This window comes from Eubalaena glacialis, chromosome 15 (genome assembly GCF_028564815.1).
Source record: "Eubalaena glacialis isolate mEubGla1 chromosome 15, mEubGla1.1.hap2.+ XY, whole genome shotgun sequence".
Taxonomy (NCBI): Eukaryota; Metazoa; Chordata; class Mammalia; order Artiodactyla; family Balaenidae; genus Eubalaena; species Eubalaena glacialis.
The window spans coordinates 56,108,683-56,130,638 of record NC_083730.1 but is presented as its reverse complement, the minus strand read 5'-3'; the positions used below and the strand labels follow the sequence as shown (position 1 = coordinate 56,130,638).

At 36.9% G+C, this 21,956-nt stretch overlaps 1 protein-coding gene and 1 pseudogene across 5 annotated transcripts in view; one reads left to right on the top strand and one right to left on the bottom strand.

Moving 5' to 3' along the window:
* The window catches only part of YES1 (YES proto-oncogene 1, Src family tyrosine kinase), a 78,727-nt gene extending 58,516 nt beyond the window's left edge, over window positions 1-20,211 (top strand). For 4 of the 5 annotated variants that reach the window (XM_061170179.1, XM_061170178.1, XM_061170181.1 and 1 more), the window contains 9 exons: window positions 2,491-2,589; window positions 4,639-4,742; window positions 4,830-4,979; window positions 5,693-5,848; window positions 6,017-6,196; window positions 12,083-12,159; window positions 13,387-13,540; window positions 16,523-16,654; window positions 17,520-20,211. In XM_061170179.1, coding sequence (XP_061026162.1) covers window positions 2,491-2,589; window positions 4,639-4,742; window positions 4,830-4,979; window positions 5,693-5,848; window positions 6,017-6,196; window positions 12,083-12,159; window positions 13,387-13,540; window positions 16,523-16,654; window positions 17,520-17,728 — 1,261 coding nt within the window. In that variant the 3' untranslated portion in view covers window positions 17,729-20,211. The remainder of the gene's footprint in view (window positions 1-2,490; window positions 2,590-4,638; window positions 4,743-4,829; window positions 4,980-5,692; window positions 5,849-6,016; window positions 6,197-12,082; window positions 12,160-13,386; window positions 13,541-16,522; window positions 16,655-17,519) is intronic. The other variant, XM_061170176.1, reaches the window with a different exon arrangement.
* LOC133075807 (small ribosomal subunit protein eS26-like) lies at window positions 7,484-7,829 on the bottom strand (annotated as a pseudogene).
* Window positions 20,212-21,956: the final 1,745 nt, after the last annotated feature.

Here is a 21,956-nt window from a genome sequence, read left to right as displayed (position 1 = left end):
AGGAAGCCTCTTTTGATATTCTTTCACCTTTCCTGCCTGGCCCAGTCCCCACCTCCTGCTGGATTTGGTGTCTCTCTTACATGTTTACATAGCAACCTGTGCAAACCTCAGTTATAGCTGCCATCACAGTTTTGAATTATAATTTATCACTTGCCTATCATCCTTTTAGACCAGTGGTTCTCAGCATGGGGGCAGAATCACCCAGGGGACATTTGACCATGTCTGGAGACATTTTTGGTTGTTACATCCATGGTGCTACAACTGGCATCTAGTGGGTGGAGGCCAGGGATGCTGCTCAGCATCCTGCAGTGCACAGGACAGCCCCCCCCCGCCCCACCACAAAGCATCGTCCAGCCCGAAGTGTCCGTAGTGCCGAGGTTGAGAAATCCTGCTCTAGATGGAGTTACTTGAGGATAAGGACTTTTTACCTGTTTCTAGCACACCCTATTGTAAGGTCTGTTACTTAAAAGATATTCAGTGAATGTTTGAATGAATCAGTGAATGATTATCAGGATCAAAGTTTTCAGTTTGTATATCTGAAAGTACTTAATGTATACTAGGAAGCTACAAGCCAAGTATATGAGTTTGTAAACATTTGAATTACGAAAGGATTTTCCATTTCATTTTTTAAAGATCAAATTCACCTCAAGCATTTATAAAATTTCAATGTAGACAAAATATTTTCAATACTTATCTCTGGTAAAGCAAAACATGCATTTAATCTGTAGTAGCAGAACCCATATGTCTTCCTCATTGCAGATTGATAATATACTCTCCTTTCACATTACTTTTGGAAAAGTCAAGGCTTATCTATTACAAACTACATGTAGTTCTCATGTTCTGAATTGATTTTAGTCTTATTTGGATATTCATGGGTAACATTCTTGTAAATATACTTTATTCCAGGAATTAAATTTTTTTATTATTGCTCATTGCTAATATTTTGGTTACAGTAGTTCTAGGGCATCTGAATTTTTTCTCCTAATATGATAGAAAGAAACAATGTAATTTTATGCATTGTTAAAAAGAAAATCATTGGGACTTCCCTGGTGGCACAGTGGTTAAGAATCTGCCTGCCAGTGCAGGGGACACGGGTTCGATCCCTGATCTGGGAAGATCCCACATGCCGGGGAGCAACTAAGCCCGTGAGTCACAACTACTGAGCCTGTGCTCTACAGCCTGCAAGTCACAACTACTGAGCTCGCGAGCCACAACTGCTGAAGCCCGTGCACCGCAACAAGAGAAGCCACTGCAATGAGAAGCACGCACACTGCAACAAAGAGTAGCCCCTACTCGCCGCAGCTACCACTCACCACAACTAGAGAACACCCTCGCGCAGCAACGAAGACCCAATGCAGCCAAAAAAAAAAAAAAAAGAATAAAAAAATTTAAAAAAAAAAAAGAAAATCATTTAACAATAAAAAAAGAATGAGCAACTGATAAATGCTGAAAAAATTATGCTGAGTGAAGTAAGCCAGTCAAAAAGACCACATATTGTATCGTTCCATTTATATGAAATGCCCCCACAATGGGCATATCCATAGAAACAGAAAGCAGATTAGTGGTTGGAAATGGTGGGGGAGGGGTGGGATGGGAAGTAACTCTTAATGGGTACAGGGTTTCTTTTGGGGGTGATGAAAATGTTCTAAAATTGATAGTGGTAATGGCTGCAAAACTCTTAAAAAATCTTCAATGGGGGAATTTTATGGTATACAAATTTTATCTCAGTAAAGCTTTTAAATGAGAAAACATTTCATTGAAACTGAGTAATCTGAAAGATTTGCTTCCCAAATTGTTTTATTCAGCATAGTTTATTGTCTTAGGTTGAAAGGTTAGGTTACGTAAAAAAGAGATTTTATAACTAAAATTAAAGTGGGTTTTTTTGTTTATTTTTCAGGGTTTTTGTTTTGATTTTTGGTTTGAAGCAGAAATAATGCAATTGTGATTTTGCTTGGCCTTATTCCCTTAATTCATGTAACCTATTTTTTTTTTTTTTTTGGCTGCGTTGGGTCTTTGTTGCTGCGCGCGGGCTTCCTCTAGTTGCGGCGAGCAGGGGCTACTCTTCGTGGTGGTGTGCAGGCTTCTCATTGCGGTGGCTTCTCTTGTTGCCAAGCACAGGCTCTAGGCACGCGGGCTTCAGTAGTTGCAGCACACGGGCTCAGGAGTTGTGGCTCGCGGTTCTAGAGCGCAGGCTCAGTAGTCATGGCGCACGGGCTTAGTTGCTCCACGACATGTGGGACCTTCCTGGACCAGGGATTAAACCCATGTCCCCTGCATTGGCAGGTGGATTCTTAACCACTGCGCCACCAGGGATGTGCTGTAACCTATTTTTTTAATATTATTCTTCGAGTTTAATTCTTGATCAAATGAATGCATAAATAAAAATGGAAGTAATACTTCTTGTCTATTTCAGATACAAGATGGCACTGCAATAGATCGTGTCCTGAGCTGTGGTCTACCTTGTGGTAATTGTTGTTTTATGTGTTGCAGGGAAGGAGACTGGTGGGAAGCAAGATCAATTGCTACAGGAAAGAATGGCTATATCCCTAGCAATTATGTAGCCCCTGCAGATTCCATTCAGGCAGAAGAGTATGGCACTGCTTCATATTTTATTAATTATTTTAATTTTTAAAATGTCTTAATGCACATTCTACTTAGCCACAACTTTACACACGCACAATTACATACCAGTCTTAATACAGCCAATGTATCGTATTAATAGGAGATGTTACTTGAAAATTAATAATTAATGCCATAGTATTTGCTTACAGTAGGATCATAAATGAATCTGCATTTATAATACTGCATTATGCCTAGTCCCTAGCCTTTATTTTTTCACTTTAAAATAATTGCATTAACCCTTTTTATATTCTGCAGACCCTTTCACTTCAAAAATTTATCCTCCGTTGATGTTATTGTATCAGTGTTAACTTCTTGACTTAGGTGCTTGCTCCATGGCTATGGAGAGAGAGTATCTTTGTCTTTTAGGATGTACACACTGAAGCATTTAGAGGTAATGATTCAGCATATTTGCAACTATCATTCAGTTCAGAAGGAAATACACACACCCACACAAACATACACACACACAGGGAAAGAGAGAATAAGACAAATGAAAATTAACAGGAAACCTGGGTGGAGGGTATATGGGAGTTCTATGTACCATTCTTACAACTTTCAAAAAGTTAAAGTTCACCTTCAGTGACATATTACAGGCATACTCGGAGATATTGTGGATTTGGTTCTAGACAGCCATAATAAAGCAAATATTGCAGTAAAGTGAGTTGGTTTCCCAGTGCATATAAAAGTTATGGTTACACTACACTGTAGTCTATTAAGTGTGCAACAGTCTGTGTCTAAAAAAACAATGTACCTACCTTAACTAAAAATACTTTATTGCTAAAAAATGCTAACCGTTGTCTGAGCGTTCAGCAAGCCATAATTGTTTTGCTGTAGAGGGTCCTGCCTCCATGTTGGTGGCTGCTGATCGGATTGGTGGCTGCTGAAGGCTGGGGTGGCCGTGGCAGTTTCTTAAAATAAATCAACAACGAAGTTTGCCACATTGATCGACTCTTCCTTTGACTCAGAGAAAGGAACACTTAGAGACCACTGTAGGGTTATTACTTGGCCTAATTTCAACATTGTGTATCTCAGGGAGTTGGGAAGCATGAGGAGAGGGAGTTGGGGAAACAGCCAGTTGGTGGAGCAGTCAGATCACACACAACATTTATCAGTTAAGTTTGCTGTCTTATGTGGAAGAAAATGAAATACTGCAAGACTTAGCAAAATGTGACACAGAGACGTGAAGTTATTAGCAAATGCTATTGGAAAAATAACTCTGATAGACTTGCTTGACCAGGGTTGCCACAAACCTACAATTTTTAAAAAGACTCAATAAAGCAAGACACAATAAAATGAGGTATGCGTGTACTTTTATGTCAAAGCAGGTTTATCTGGGATCCATAAATAATACATCATCTTCATATCACGGCACTTAACCCAGCATCTTGCACATAGTAGGTGCTCTATCAATATTTGTTTGCTTTTTTATTAGTGATGTGTAATTTGTCTTCATAACTCTGTTCTGCTTTGGCACTTGGTACTTTCCATTTTGTCCTTTGGTCTTTCTTCTCCACTATTCTGTGGGTCCCCCTCAGCAAAAATCGCTTTTTTATTCACAAAACTGTATTAAATAAACCCACACTAATTTAGAGTCCCTAATAATTTGGATATGGTTTACTTGCATCTTACTGAATACAAATGATCACACTGTTGCCAGAGAACCACTTTTACTCTTCCTACTATAATCTTAATATTTTCATCTGTCATTGACTAAAAGGCTGTCATTGTTGCCTTTCTTTCTGTATTTACGGTTCCTGTGACTGCCAGGTGGAGTTTAAGAGACATGTTGAGTAGTTAATACATGAAAATACTATGACAGAATATATTCTGATAGTAATACTTGTAATATTCTTATTTAAGAAAGATCTTTTATTCTGTTTTACTGTATTTTAAAGCTCTGTTCTATTCTTTGCCATCCTCCCTATCCCACTCCATTCTTACTAATATCTATGTATAATTTTTCTGATGCTTATTACACCCTTCTAACTCAGAACACTACTCATTTTTTTTTTCCAGATGGTATTTTGGCAAAATGGGGAGAAAAGATGCTGAAAGATTACTTCTGAATCCTGGGAATCAACGAGGTATTTTCTTAGTAAGAGAGAGTGAAACTACTAAAGGTATGAATATTGTTAATATAAGTATAAAAATTTTCTTGGGCAGTATTTTAAGAAAGGTATAGTAGAAGTGTTCATTTTCCCTTCTAGGTGCTTATTCCCTCTCTATTCGTGATTGGGATGAGGTAAGGGGTGACAATGTGAAACACTACAAAATTAGGAAACTTGACAATGGTGGATACTATATCACAACCAGAGCACAATTTGATACTCTGCAGAAATTGGTAAAACACTATACAGGTACGTGAATATTTCAGAGGTGAAAATTATTTCCTCATGTTCAATTTTATGAGGACAGCATTCATGTCTTCATGTCTCTTACGGTCTAGCATGCTACTTTATACACAGTATGTGCCCAATGTATTTTAGTTTTAAAATGAGGAACAGATAATACTTACTATTGAGTTGGGTTCTTTTTTTTTTGGCTGCGTTGGGTCTTCGTTGCTGCACGTGGGCTTTCTCTAGTTGCGGCGAGCAGGGGCTACTCTTCATTGTGGTGTGCGGGCTTCTCATTGTGGTGGCTTCTCTAGAGCGGGCTCTAGAGTGCAGGCTCAGTAGTTGTGGTGCATGGGCTTAGTTGCCCCACAGCATGTGGGATCTTCCCGGACCAGGGATCGAACGCGTGTCGCCTGCATTGACAGGCGGATTCTTAACCACTGCGCCACCAGGGAAGTCCCTCGCTTGTGGTTTTTAGAAATAACAATTAATGGTAACATTCTCTTTGGGAAGAATAAATAATAACTTTTAAAATGTACTTAATAAAATGTTTCACTTCTTGTATGTTTTGTTTCTTTTATGCAACTCCCTTTTTGTGTTTATGCTTTTGTAATAAAACTGATAGAACATTGTTTTTATTTCCTATAACTTAAACTTTTAAAAACACTGGTACAACTATATGTACCTTAATTTTTGTAAGTTATTCATTTTACAGTATAGTTTATTCATTTATCTAGAACATGCTGATGGTTTATGCCATAAGTTAACAACTGTGTGTCCAACTGTGAAACCCCAGACTCAAGGTCTAGCAAAAGATGCTTGGGAAATCCCTCGAGAATCTTTGCGACTGGAGGTTAAACTAGGACAAGGATGTTTTGGTGAAGTATGGATGGGTAAGGAGCCTGAACTTTTGTTTTTTGTCATTGTTTAGCCATAGATTAAAATGCCCCAGTTTATGATAAGATATGTTGAAATATTTAAGGTTACTGCTGCTCATTGAAGTTTGTTGTAAATCTCTTAAAATATAGGTTAAAATAGTGAAATGTGGGTTGTTTCTCTAGGAACATGGAATGGAACCACAAAAGTAGCAATCAAAACACTAAAACCAGGTACAATGATGCCAGAAGCTTTTCTTCAAGAGGCTCAGATAATGAAAAAGTTAAGACATGATAAACTTGTTCCACTATATGCTGTTGTTTCTGAAGAGCCAATTTACATTGTCACTGAATTTATGTCAAAAGGTATGTGTATGTTAGTATCTCATGGGGTATTCATGTTATTAATAAATTTTAAGTCTTCATCTCTATTTTTATGCATTCAGATTTTTACTGTATTTTCTAACTTAAGATTTTTTATGTAGACATGTGAAAAGAGAAAACCTGACATTTTGTTTAATTGAAATTAGCTCCAGTTATTCCAAAGGATAGTACAGAGTTTAAAAAGGAAATAAGGCACTGAATTTATTTTGAAAGTAAATAGTCCTTCATTGCATTTGACTAAAGGCAGTGGAATAGCTGGGAAGGTGAAAAAGAAAGAAAGTATTCACACTAGTTGATTTAAAATAATGCAATCAGAAAGCTATTTATATCTTTAGTACTAAAGCAAAGAAATCAGGTAAAGTTAAGAAAATTAACTTTATCTAGTTTTAATATAATCTCACTCAGGAGTCCTAGAAACTGCTTTTTTCCACTACTGAAATTTCTCCGTTTCCCCAAACCCCAGACCCCAGACCCCAGACCCCAAGGTGTGGGATCTTCAGTAACAGGGTTGGTTAGGGCCAGGGAAAGGAGAAGGGAAGGCTGTCGCTCTTCTTTTTCCCTTTGCTGATGATGCATTAGAAGAGGAACTAGTAAGTCACCAAATATGCTTGCTGACAGGCCTGCTTTTTATCCTCTTGAATTTTATCTCCTTTTTTTAGTCTTAATGAGTCACTAATCTGCAGTTAAAGCCACTGATGGAGTCATCCCTCACCATTTGTCCATCTTGGTCAGTGATGTAGTTCCATCTTGTGGTGACAGGACCAACTACAAGCTACACATTGACCATAAGAAAATATTCCCCCTCAACAGAAACAGAAAAACCAAAAGTTAAGAATTGACTAGCCTACTGATTGAGAGCCAGAACATTACGTAAAGCTCCCAAAGCACATGGCACTTTTGGCAAAGAATCTCTACTTCAAACAACTGCCAAATATTCCATGTCAGAGTATATTAGATGAACTAGAAGGGAGAAAAGGGACAAGGAGAAAGTTTAAATCAGGATATTGATAGCATAAGAATATAGTGGAGATAAAAGCTAATGGTCTGTTTAGCTTTGTATATTGATTTCAAGAAGTATTTAATTGTGGAATATGGTAGAAGTCTATGTTGTCAGATTGCTGGGTTAGGATTATTTCTAGATGGGAGGTTTAGAATACAAGATCACAAATGCCCCTTCTAGTTTATTTTTTAATTTTTTTTAAAGTATAATTTCCATTTTATTGTCTTTCCAGGGGACAGTATTTCTTTAGTCTTTAAGGACTTGGCATCTTACATGGGCTTTGGCGGAGGTCATGGGGCAGCACCCGCAGGTCTAAATCGGGGTGGAGGTGTTCGTTCCTTCTGGGCTTCCTGAGAACCGATTCCTGACTACCTTGCTGTGAATGGCACAACTCACGCAGTAATGCAGTTTCACAGCTTGGGAAGCACACAGGCGTCGAACACACTTGCTTCGGAAATGTCCCTGACGGCTGCGGCCTCTACAATGTTCCGAATGGCGAGCTTCTTAAATGGCCTTATCCTTGGGCACGCATCGGGCACAGTTGGTGCAGCGAATAGGCTGCACTTGGCTGCGGCCCTTTTTGGGACGACCATTATTCCTTCCTTTCTTGGTCATCTTAGAAGCAAGGAGGCGAAGGAGAGGCCCTTCTAGTTTTAAACTCTGTAATTCCCCATCTTGCTATTCAGGCACTTAGAACTTGGCCCTCCATAATCTATCCAAACTCATTGCCTCGTGTGTTCTCTTTATAATCAGAATACTCTAGAAATTGTTAACAGTTAAAATGTATTGAATGCTTCTAATATATAAACAGTGTGCCAGTATTACAAGGTATCAAAGAAATAAAGCCATCTAACTAACTTACATTGAATTAGGAGAGAAAAGACCTAACCCGATGAGTTAATTTTCAGTATAAAAGTAAATAACAGCTCGCTATAAACAAACAAGTTCAAAGCATAATGGATTTCTAGGTGTTTTGACACATTCAGTAAGTAACATAGAAATTGAAGAGATAACATAGGTTGGAACAAAATGAGAAATATCAGTAGAAAAGACAAGCCTTGAACTACCCTTTAATATGAAGGACACGAACAAGTAAAGTGAAGGGTACCAGTGTTTTTCTGCAGAGCTATGAGGAAATGGGGAACAAAACCATGGGTAGTGGAAAGTATAGAAGGTAACTGGTTGGAAATAAGGCCAGAGAGGTATATGAGACAAACTTAAGGACTGCTCTGAATTGGTTTCATAATTACTTATCAAGTACATGCTCTCTCTGCCATGAATGAGCTTCAGAGGGTCAGTGAACTTCCTCTGAAGTTCTCTGTCAATTTTTGCACAGTTATGTGCAAAATTTTTTCTAGAGAGAGAGTCCATAGACTCTCTCATTCATCAGATTCTCAAAATAACCCATGACCAAAAAAAGGTTAAGGACCCACTGATAATGATCCAAAATGCTCTGATAAATGGATATAAGAAACTTTTAAGGGAGGGGGGATTTGTTGTAATTAGTTAAAGATCAGAAAAAAAGAATTGTCAAAATAACACACATTCCAGTCCTGGATTTCTGTGCTCTGCAGCCTTTGCACTGTTTTAGCAATTATCATTACACTGAATGATGTTTTACATAGTGGATTGATCATGGCTCCTTATCTAGATTCTAAATCCCGAAACAAAGAACTGTAGCTTTTACTTCTTTCTGTATATTCAGCATTGTCATGCAGAGTATTTATATAACATCAGTCTGTCTTGCAGGCTAAGAAAAAGAAGTGTTCCTTCCTCTGTTTAAGGACAGTTAAATCCTTCCTTTCATTGAAAAAGAAAACCCTCTCTTGGTCCCAACATCTGCTTTTCACCGACTTCTCTTCACCTTTTGCTTCCCTTCACAGCCAAGATTCTTTTTTTTTTTTTTTAATTTATTTATTTTATTTATTTATTTTGGGCTGCATTGGGTCTTCGTTGCTGTGCGTGGGCTTTCTCTAGTTGCGGCGAGTGAGGGCTACTCTTTGTTGCGGTGCGTGGGCTTCTCATTGTGGTGGCTTCTCTTGTTGGGGAGCGCAGGCTCTAGGCGCGTGGGCTTCAGTAGTTGTGGCTCGTGGGCTCTAGAGTGCAGGCTCAGTAGTTGTGGTGCATGGGCTTAGTTGCTGTGCGGCATGTGGGATCTTCCGGGACCAGGGCTTGAACCCCTGTCCCCCTGCGTTGGCAGGTGGATTCTTAACCACTGCACCACCAGGGAAGCCCCAAGATTCTTTAAAGAACAGACAATATTACATCTTTACTTCCTAACTAGCCATTTTACTCTTTTTAAATTACAGAATATTTCAAACATACAAAGAATACCATAACACCCGTGTCCCTACCATCCAAATTTAACTAATGTTTACATTTTGCCATATTTGCTTCAGATCTTTCTACTAAGAAAACAACACATTAAAGATCTAACTGAATCCTTGTTTTTACCCCTCCTTGAGCCCATTCCCTTCAGAGGTAACCTCAGTTTTGAAGTTGTTGCTTTTCCCATCTCTGTTTTTCATGTTGATATACTTTTACTAATATATAGTTACCTATTAACAGTATTTGTATGTTTTTAAATTACATAAATTTAACCAGCTTTATTTTCGTTCAACAGTACGTGCTTGAGATTTATTCATGTGGATAAGGGAAGATCTCATTTGTGTACTTTTAACTATTGAATGAAATTCTGTATGAGTATTCCATTGTTTATTCATTCCTTTCCCAGTGAACATTTAGGTTGCTTTTAGTTTGCACCATCACAGACAGTGCTGCAGTGAATATTCTTGTACTTGCCGTTTTTGGAAAGGGGAAAGAGACTCTGGAACATTGGGTGCGGCAGCAGTAGCATCACCTGGACACTTGTTAGAAACACAGACTCTGGCAATGAGGCCCCGCAGTCTTCACTTTCCCACCCCCTTATGTAATAATAGTCCATTGCGTGCTGTTAATTCCATTTATTAAATGTCTCTGGAAATGTTCCTCTTCTCATTCTTTCCTAGACTATTGCAGGAACTTTTAAACTTACTCCTTTTATGCAGTTTTAGTCCAATTTCATTCATCCAATCGGAGTAATTGCTTTTCAACATAAATCTGATCATATTGCTTCTCAGTATAAAACTTCATATAAAAAAGATAAAGTCCATTTATGCATTGCCTTCTGTGTTCTGACTCCTGCAGCCTCTTTCTCATCAGTTCCCATCTTTGTGCCCATGTTCTTGCATAGGAAGGACCGTTTTCAGTTCCTTGAACTTACTGTGCCGTTTCATGAATTACTGCCTTTGTACTTGTTATTCTCTCTTCCTGGAATTCCCTATCTGCTCCCATTCTTCTTCAAGATGCATCTCCTCTGTGAAGCCTTTCCTGATTTCTCCATAGAATTAACCAGATCCATCGTGTCTCCACTGTAGTTTTTACAGTAACTTTTATAACACCTACTGGACAATATTTATTTGTGTGCATATAGTTTCTAGATCTATATACTATACTTTCGTATAGTATTTTAAGATCTTATTTATCTTTGTATCTTCTATGCATTTTACAGTGCCTCACATGTAGTAGACCCTCAGTAAATATTTGAAAGGGCAGATAAATGGACAAACACAGTAACATGTCCTCCCTGCCATAGACGGACCAGAGGAAAAGAGATATTCCCTGACTTTGAATCTCTATAAATGAAGAGACTAAGTCATGACTATGCCTTGCTTCACAGTCCTGTCAACACGGAAAGGGCTTTCTTTGCCTTGCCTAGTTTTTTGTTTTATTTTACTTTTATTTTGAAGTACTTTTAAACTTATAGAAAAGTTGCAAAAATAATACAAAGAATTCCCATGTATGTTTCAGCCAGATTCGCCAATTGCTATATATATGTATGAATAAATGTGAGGGTTTTTTCCCGAACCATTTGAGAGTACATTGCAGACGTTATGCTCGCTTTACCTCTAAATACTTCAGTTTGTCTACTAAAGACAAGAACATTGTCTTACATAACCACAGTACAATGATCAAATTCAAGAAATGTAACATGGATACAATTTTGTTGCCTAAAATACAGTTCATATTCAGATTTCACCGATCGTCCCGGTGATGATTATAGCAATTTCCCCCCGATCTGATATCCAGCTCGTGGGCATGCGTTGCTTTTAGTCATCCATCTCTTTAGTCTCCTTTAATCTGGAGCAGTCCTTAGCTTTTCTTGTCTTTCATAACATTGTTATTTTTTTTAAGAGAACAAAGTTGTTTTATAAAATGTGCCTTAATTTGGGTTTGTCTGATATTTTCTCTTGATTAAATTCAGGTACATGGTAAGTTTTTAACCTGTAATAGAATAGCAATTAGACGTTTTCTTTCCAGCCTTTATCTCTGCTGTAATGCATAGTACTTTGCTGTTGCATGGTATCTTCTGCTAAAATTGAGAGAAGTTGGTTGTACTAACACTTCACATCAACTCTTTTATTTAGCCACCTAGCTTTAGTTTCAAGTACCCCAAGATGTCCTCAAGTTGTCTGAGCTCTTGTTACAGATTGACTTAAAAATATAAGTATCTAATACTACTTTTTGACTAAAAATTGGACTGATTTTGATCAAAGCAAACAAGGAAAGAATGTCTATAATCTGGTGAGATGATTGCATTTTCCCTTTTTTTTTCATGTTATCAGAAGTTTTAAAAAATTCAGTTTAGGGCCCTCTTCTAGAATCTTAAAGATAATTATTCAGAAATTCCAAAGCTGCAAAAAATATTGAAGAATAAAAAGCTGAAGTTTTGTATTGTGATATGATTTGTTTGGAGGTAGGGGAATGTTTGTTGCAATTCTGATTTAAGATTTGCTTATTTTTCATGAATGTCTTGCTGTCTGTTACAGGGAGCTTATTAGATTTCCTGAAGGAGGGAGATGGAAAGTACTTGAAGCTCCCACAACTGGTTGACATGGCTGCTCAGGTACTTGTGTGTTTATACATGTGTCCATTTGAATTGCAAGTGTACATTAAAAATGTAAACTAATCTTAGTAGAGACTATTGTTCAAATAGTGAAATCATGGAATTTTAGAGCTGGGAGGAACATTACAGATAATCCGGTCTGATCTCTGTATGTTACAGATACTGTAGTATCTTGAGGACCCAGGTATCTAAAAGTCATGTAACTTATTAGTATTAGAATCAGGTGAGTAACTCCCAGTACAGTGCTGTCCTGTATCATATGGCCTTTCAGAAACATATGCATCCACAAATATAAAATCTATATGTATTTATATTTCAGTAGATAAATTTTAAGACAATGAATGATCGCTATTCCAAAGAAAATATTAGAAATCTAAAGTGTGTGCTGCAAAAGGCCCTGAACAAAGCTGGGAGTGGGGTGCCGTAGATAGGCAGATATTAAGCAACATAGAATCATACTGATCCTACCAGGATAGAAGGTTGGAAAGTAATATACCTAAAATAATTAATAATATTGGTCTTTAAATAAATAAATAAAGATAAAGTATATGCTGAATTTCTTATTTAATATAGTCCAAAACAAGAATTAAGATGGCAGTATACAGTTAAAGATGGGTTAGTTTTACTATTCTGGATTTTTGTTTTTAAATATAAATGAAAACTATTAAAAGTTATATTCAGATGTGTGGTAGGTATTCAAGGGGCCTTTTATTGGCTTTGGTTGACACATTGGGTCTAAGACTCCTCTCTCAGTGAGTGTCCAGATGTCCATGGGATCTAGCAATGTAGAGGAACTTTATACCAAGAAACCGTACCTGTGAGACTTTGGCATATGTCAAGCCTCGTCCACACACCTGAGCTCAAGGCTCTGAGCCCCTCTATACTAGGGGCCCGCAAACTGTTTCTGGAAAGGGCCAGGTAAATGGTTCAGGCTTTGTGGGCCTTTCTCCTACTCCCCTATCCCCTCTCCTTCTCTCCTTCCTTCTCTCTCCCTCTCTCCCTCTCTCCCTCTCTCCCTCTCTCCCTCTCTCCCTCTCTCCCTCTCTCCCTCTCTCCCTCCCCCTCCATTAAAAGGTTTTCTGTTCTTATTATTATCTGCTAGACTATGCCCTGTTACCATCATCTCTTTTGAAGATATATGATTCTTCAGCGATCTGACTTAACATTAACCAGAATTGTCCTCTCCCTCCTTCCCTTTGTATCATATATGTTTTTTTTCTTCCCAAGATTGCTGATGGTATGGCATATATTGAAAGAATGAACTATATTCATCGAGATCTTCGGGCTGCTAACATTCTTGTAGGAGAAAACCTTGTGTGCAAAATAGCAGATTTTGGCTTAGCAAGGTTAATTGAAGACAATGAGTATACAGCTAGACAAGGTAAAATGACTTTTTAATAAACGCTTGTAACCTCATTTTCGATGGGTATTTCTTACCATTCTTTTGAATATACAGGGTTTTACAGAATAAGAAGAACAGCTCTCGGTCTGCTCAGAAGAGTCATAGAAACATTAGCAACTGTACTCCAATAAAAAAGAAAGGAAAAGAAAAAAAAAAGAGTCATAAAAACATTGATTTTTATTCATAAAATTATACACGGTGCATAGTACTGTGGCTTTCTGATAGTTATTTCCCCAAAGGAAGAATCTGACTGTGGGTGTTCTTTGCATTATAAATATAGCAAGCAGTATTCTCCTCTTCACACTTCCTTTGGCATGCCAACAAATAAGAAACATTTTAAAATAACTTTTGTAACAAACTTCAGAACCATCCAGTTTTTACTACACTAAGGACTAGGAGCTGATATCTTAAGAAATAGCATACAATTTTATAAAGGCTTTGGAAACCATTTCCGTGCCAGATTTTCAATAATTCTTTATTATATATAAAATTGTAGTAAATAAAAACACTTATAAGATTGACACTGTAAACAGTGAGGGAGGGGAGCTTACAGATATTAACACAGGTCAGTTCTTTTATTTGGTGTCTATCTCTCTGAGCTCTCATTCAGTACACATTTAAAGGACAAAATAAATGCATACAGGAAGAGTATGGGTTTTTGAGTTCCAGTTCCATCTCCTGTTAGCCCAGAGATTTCACCCAAGTTACCTAGCCTTTTTGACTGGGCCTCAGTCTCCTCACTTATAAATATTAGATGGTAATACTTACTTTTCAAGATTGTTGTGAAACTTAATGAATTAATAGATGTAGAGTGCCTGACATTACCTAACATAGTGGACGCTCAGTCCACTATGCAAAGAAAGAGTGTAACTTTGACAGGCAGAGAGTAAGTAAGGTCGAGTGCAGATCAGCACATAGGTTGTTCATCCTGATGAAACCTTCAGGCCTCCACACCTATAAAAAAGATGCCTTGGCATTCAGCATCTCCTACTGTCTAGTTCCAGCTTGTCTTTAACAAACATTTGAGTCCTTCCACGTGCTGGACGTGAGGGCACAGCTGTAAGAGGCATGATTTCTGCTGTCAAGGAGCTCACTGACTAATGTCTGTCTGCAGCTGAATTATAAACAAACTATTTCAATACAAACTAGTAAGACCAACGTAAAGGTTAGCGAAGATTTATTTAGTAGATATACCCAAAAAAACTTTTTTCGGCTATCCACTATTACCATCATTTCATAAAACAAAGAGCATTTTAACACTACACAAGCGGGAAGAATGTAATCTCAGAATAAAGGATATACCTATAAATTAATGATTTTAGCTTTATGAATTGATATGTGATCTTTCGTCTCTTTTTTTCATTGGACTGTATCTTTTTGTCACTGACCATATTGGTACACAAACCACTGGGAACTGTTCCCTAAATCACAGTTCTCAACCAGGGGTGGTGGTACTGCTCCCCAAGGGACATTTGGCAACGTCTTGAGACATTTTTATTTTATTATTTATTTTTTTGGCCACGCCACGCACCATGAGGGATCTTAGTTCTCCGATCAGGGATCGAACCCGTGCCCCCTGCAGTGGAAGTGCGGAGTCTTACCCACTAGACCGCCAGAGAAGTCCCTTTAGACATTTTTAGTTGTTACAACTGGGAGGCTGCTACTGGCATCTACTGGGGGCGGCCCAGCATACCACTAAACACCCTGCAAAGTACAAGCTAGCCCCGACCAAGCAGAGAATTATCCAGCCCCAAATGCCAGTAGTCCCCAGGTTGAGAAACCCTGTCTTCAACACAGTGCTTTCTTTTCAATCTCCATACGTTTGTGCTGTTCCCTTCAGCTGAAATATCTTCCTATTCTTTTTAATCTTTACCTGCAAAAATTCTAAGCATTCTTTAAGGCTAAACTTAGCCTCCACTTTTTAAATGAAACCTTTTGTGATTGTGCTAATGAAAATTGATCTTCTGTTTGAACATCTAAAGAACTGTTTTACAACATTATATACATATATAAGCAACTTCAAGTATTTAAGACACCTATAATCTCATTTTCACTGTAAGTGTATAAACATCACAAAGGCTATGTTTTTGTGTCTCCTATAACAATTAGCATAATGTCTTGTGCATAAAAAGTAAGTATACACTAAGTATTTGACTAAATATTTTTTAGTCTTTTAGGCTTTTAAAAATGATAGTACAATAAAATTTTCCCGAGAGATATCATAAAATATTTAGAAAGGAGATTGTGGTCGAAAACCAGAAGACGTTAGAACCGATAGAATAGGTTCTTGGCAACTAACAGTTAGAACTACTAGGAGCTAGACTGACTTAAAAGTTATAGATCCTATAACCCATGTATTTGGTTGCTTCTTACTAGAGTTTTTACCTCTCTTTTTTTTTTTTTTTAATTAATTAATTTATTTTTGGCTGCATTGGGTCTTCGTTGCTGCGCACGGGCTACTCTTCGTTGAGGTGCACGGGCTTCTCATTGCAGTGGCTTCTCTTGTTGCGGAGCACGGGCTCTAGGCGCATGGGCTTCAGTAGTTGTGGCTCGCGGGCTCTAGAGCGCAGGCTCAGTAGTTGTGGCACACGGGCTTAGTTGCTCCATGGCATGTGGGATCTTCCTGGACCAGGGTTTGAACCCGTGTCCCCTGCATTGGCAAGCGGATTCTTAACCACTGCGCCACCAGGGAAGCCCCCACCTCTGTTTTCTTGAATGATTTTCTATCCCCACCAGCCATTCTGTCACTGAATATGTTATCAGAAAGAAATGCGATTTTTATTAATGCAAATTTTAAATAGTATTAAAGAAAATTTTCCCATGTATCTTGTACTTTTGAAGAATTTGACACTGATGACATGTACAGTAGGGATAATGACAAAAAATTAACCTTGCTTATGCCATATTTACACAAATAGAAAAAAAAAAGTTACTGAAGCAAGCTTGTCAATACTGTTTTAGGTGCAAAATTTCCAATCAAATGGACAGCTCCTGAGGCTGCACTATATGGTCGATTTACAATAAAGTCTGATGTATGGTCATTTGGAATTCTACAGACGGAACTGGTAACAAAGGGCAGAGTGCCATATCCAGGTAAGTTTGCATTTCATGTAACTGGAGTTTATTACGAGCAAAAGTGTAAGGGGTTGGGGAGACCTTTATATTTCTCTCTCTATCTGTCTCTCTTTTTTTTTTTTTTTGGTCATTGGATGGGGAGCAGTCTATGAGAGCCACAATCCTTGAGATATAGGGTAAGGTGTGCGCAGTTTTCTCCCATTAGGGCATTTTCTAAAAGGGCCTTTTCGCTCTACTGTTCTCTTAGGAGATGAACATAAATATATCCTAGTCCTCTCCTTCCCCAGGTAATTGAGGGTATGCTTACCCTGTGATAACACAGGGTGCACTGCTGTTGGGGTTGGTGGGGATTACAGAGGAATACAAGAAAGGAACTGTGTAATAACTTGAGGTAAGTCAAACAGGTGACAGTTGATAAGGAAACTGTTTCAAGGAAGTGACTTGATATAAAATAACATAATTAGTATATTTGGCAAAAACCAGGACTAGCACTGTTTCTTCTGAATTCCTGTTTGAAAGTTCTTTCAGACACTGTCTTGCCACTGTTCCTCATTAGCCCAAGTTTGGTCATTATTAACTGTTAGTATCAGAAAGTATCAGTACCTCAGAGTAGCACTCTCAATTCTCATTAATTTTGAAGGCATTAGTATTAAAAGCCAGATTTTAGGTGGAATGAAAAAAGATATGTTGAAACAGATTAGCATTTTGTAAGCTCTTGTTGATGTACTTTGACATTTAAAATTTATTTCTTTGTTGAAAGAATCGTTTCACTAAATAAACTCACTCGAATATACCTCCAATTAGTTAGTGGTTAGGGAATTTGTTCTTTTTGCTAGTGGTGTTTGGCGTCACTGTTTTTTGGTGTTTGAATCTTGCGTGATAGGTATGGTAAACCGCGAGGTGCTGGAACAGGTGGAACGAGGGTACAGGATGCCGTGCCCACAGGGCTGTCCAGAGTCCCTACATGAATTGATGAATCTTTGTTGGAAGAAGGACCCTGATGAAAGACCAACGTTTGAATATATCCAGTCCTTCTTGGAAGACTACTTCACTGCTACAGAGCCACAGTACCAGCCAGGAGAAAATTTATAATCCAAGAAGCCAATTTTATATGCACAAATCTGCCAAAATGTAAAGAACTTGTGTAGACTTCCTCACTTACGTACAGGAATCAAAAGAAGAAAATCTTCTTCACCCTGCATGTTTTTGATGGTAAACTGGAATTACAGATGTGGTTGCACAAAACCACTTTTTTTTTCCCAAGTGTTAAACTCTGAAGTACCAATGATGAATTTTTCAGCTTATTTCAGGGTCCAAAGAAAGTATAGTTAAGATATTGATGACTGTGTGAGTGATAGCGTGACAATGAAGAGCAACAAGGCTACTGTTTATGAATCACTACCTTTCTTTTATTCCCCAAATGCATAATTAAGAGAAATTTATCAATCAGTATAGACAAAACTTGGGAGATTAAAAAGTTATACCATAATAAAATCTAGAATTACAGAACTTCATGGGACCAAACAATTCCATTCCAATTTTTAAAAATTTCTTGCATTTATTATTCTTAAAAGTTTTTTCTAAGTTGAACAGTTAATATGCAACCTTAATATATGCCTCTGTTTGCATGGAAGTGGGCCAGGTTTTTTTTTTTGGGGGGGGGGGCCAGGTTTTTAGAAGCAAAAAGGAATATAAACAGCATCTAAAACTTGATTAAATGTTAGACAACAGCAGTGGAATTTGAAAGTATAATGCACTATGTTAATACTCAGTATACTCATGGAACTGGAAAGTAGAAGAAAATTTTCACTTTAATCATTTCTGAATAGCTCAGTTTAAAATAATGAAGGTAACTAGAATATGGGTTAATCTTTTATAAGGTTGCACTGATTTTTTTAAATGCAATATATAATTGAAATCATACTATCCAATCAAAGGGGAAATCTTTTAATCTTTAGATAGCATGAAAAAAAATAAACCCAGCATTTAAACAGTCCTTTTTGAAAAACAGACTGGTACTGTGAGATTGCTAATATGTACTTATGATGATGGGTGCCACAAATATAAAATATCACTAGATCAGGGACTTGAATGCACTTTTGGTCTTATTGAATATAGACTAACAGAGAGGAAAATGTATTTAAAGAAATATGAGAAAAGAAAATGTGAAAGTTTTACAGATAGAGAGATGGAATGTAATGTTTAATGTTGACGTTACAGAGTGACAAAATGGCTTTGCTGGCACTCAAAGCTCCTCACTTATTTTCTGAGATTTTAAGAGTTATAAGGTATGACTATAAAGCTAATCTTTCTTAACATAAATACTAAATGAGTGCTATAACCTCAAAATAGTTAAGGCTTCCCACTAATTCCAGTGATACAGCTTTTATGTAAAACATTTTTAGAACTCCAGTTTTCAAATCCGTGTTTGAATCTACATTCACTTTTTAAATATACTTAATGATTATCATTTTTTCCCTTCTAGAATTTAGTTGATTTGAGGAGGAAAACATATTCGGAATAATAGCAGTGGTGAAAAGAGGGGGACAGATTTTGCCTATTTAAAGGACAGAAGTGAAACGTACAGAATAATACTGATTTTTATGACTAACTCAAAAAGAAAATTCCAAAATACGAATTTGAATAGCAGCATCACTAGTTTAAGTGCCTAGCAAAGGGACTGAATCTGACAAATGAAAGTCTGGTATTTACGTTTTAAAATACTCTCTTTTATAGTCACACTTTAAATAAAGCAACACATCAGGTCCCAGTATTTTAGGAATATTATTACTGACTACCATCACATACCTGATTTGATCATTAAATTTAAAATTCTGTGCTGTGGTATCTATGTTGAGATTCAGACCATTTTAAAATGTGGCAGATGAACTTCATGCAGGTTGGCAACAGTTCTGGTACTAAAAATTGTGGTGGCTTTCTTATGTTTACGTAACCTGCTTAGTATTGAATCCCTCTTCCAAGAGGATTTTCCCAAGAAGACTCCTGTCATCACTTACCTTTAACGTCTACAACCTGTGACATCAGAGTTTTAAAGGGCTTTGTGTGAACTATGATATTACAATTTTTCTAAGCATTTTAAAAAGGATAAAATTATATGTTTATGTACTAATTCTCTTCAGAAAAATAGGCCAGAAAAAGTTGATGGTATTCATTAGGTTTTAACTGAATGGAGCAGTTCTTTATAATATCAATTGTATAGTTAGGAAATAAAACACTAACTTAATGTGTATTCAGTTTAAATGGTTATGTATTTTTAAATTGCTGAGAAAAATAAAGAACTTTGTACATTTGAAGATTTTTTCCAACAGCTTTTCTTCTTCAACCTCTTAATGTGTTTTCCTTACCAAAAGAGGAAGTTGGCAAAAACAGCCTTCTAGCACACTTTTTTAAATGAATAATGGTAGCCTAAAACTTAATATTTTTATAAAGTGTTATTATATTGTTTTGTGGATAATTGAAATAAAAATTTTAATTGAATGCACCCATTTCTCTTTTTAGCCACTACTCATACTTTCTCATCAGTTTTTTAAGAATTGGTATTTAAAGCAAAGTATATTCTGTTTCTTCTTCCATTGGGGAAAAAAAGTGTTGAGTTATGACTCTTGAGCAGAGTTAAATCAATTCTTTATTAAATTCAGAACATTATTGAACTCATTCTGTGTGGTTAATTTTCCATGTCAGGTGAGTGACATTATTTTTACAGGTTTTTTTTTTTTTTTTTAATTATATCAGCAACTACAGTTTTAATGTATTGTACAGAGAAACCTAAGTGATTCAAGTGAAGCTATTCACAGAAGAATCTGTGTGAAGGGTATAAGATAGAATAACTACTTTTGATCATAAGGGATTCAATTATCTAAAAATGAAAAATATGTGAGCCTTATTTCTGTGTGTGTTTTACACTTCTATTATAGGTTTAATGAAAATAAGATACTAAATTATGAATGGCCAATCAAAAGCATTTGTTATTTTCAATAAGGTAATAATATTAATTGCCGTTTACTGTTATATTATCAAAATTATTAGCTTTGTTTTTCCCTAATGATTTCAGAAAAGTAACATTTAATCAACAAACACATCATTTAGTAAACATTTATTAAATATTTTTATACAGTATAGTAAGTTTCTCAACTTAAGAATGTTTTCCTAGTTTGCTGTTTGCCTTTTAAGTTTGCATGTAATTTTTTTGACATTTAAGTTGTACATTTGTATGTTGTCAAATCTTTTTTATGCCTAAACAGTCCTTTGCATCCCAAGATTAAATATTCATCTCATCTGTTACATTTTATGCTTTTGTGTTTTACATCACTTTTTAATTCATTTGGAAGTTATTTGGGTATAAAATGTGACTTACGAGTCTAGCATGATTGTTTCCCATACAGTTAATTTTCCCAGCACCAATTATTGGTTAATCCATGCCCACTGCATTGGTTTTGTCCAGTTAACTGGCCATTCTGACGTCAGTATAATACTTTCAATGACTAATCACTTGATAATGCATTTTAATAATTAAGCAAGTTGCCTTTGCGATTCCTTTTTTTTTTTTCTTCATCTTGGTATTCTGGCAAATTCTTGACGAAGTTTAGACTTTATTTTTCATACTCCAAAAAAGTTCAAGTGAGATTTTGGTTAGGATTACATTATGTTTATAAGTTAATTTGTAAGAAATAACACCTTTCCAATCAGTCTTCCCATCCCGTCTATTCAAATGTTTATTCATCCCTTGATTTATTCTTTTAATCAAGATTTAAATCTCCTAGTAAAGTTCTCTGAGACTTTTCTCCATGGAGTTGGAAGATGAGTCATCCTTTGTCTGATTATACTGCTCTAAAGATCTACCCCAATGCTCTTGGAGTCCAGGTCTCCACTTGGATACAAAACAAACAAGCATATGCAGAGATGAGGAGGAGAGTGTGTGCCCGAACAGCATTTATTTCCCTAAAATCAGCTCCTCCCCTGCCTTTCTTCCATTTTCTTTCTATCTTTACTTTTTTTTTTTTTTAAGACATCAAGTTGAGTTTCCTTCAACAGCAATCAGAGTCCCGATTAATTAACATTCAAATTGTCAATACAGAAAGGAATATTTCTGATTAAAATAAGCAATGTGTGCCCGGTATCTTCCATTTGTCCTTCCACAGCCATACTCTGCTGGAAGGCTGACCTGTACTCACCAGTGGGTTCTCTCGCTCTGGATTCCTCTTGGGCTGAGCCAACGAGGAGCTCTAGCAGAAGACCGGAGGAAACCTGAAAGAGAGGTCAAGGTATTTATTCCCCTGGTTCACTCCCCGTGAGGTTGGGC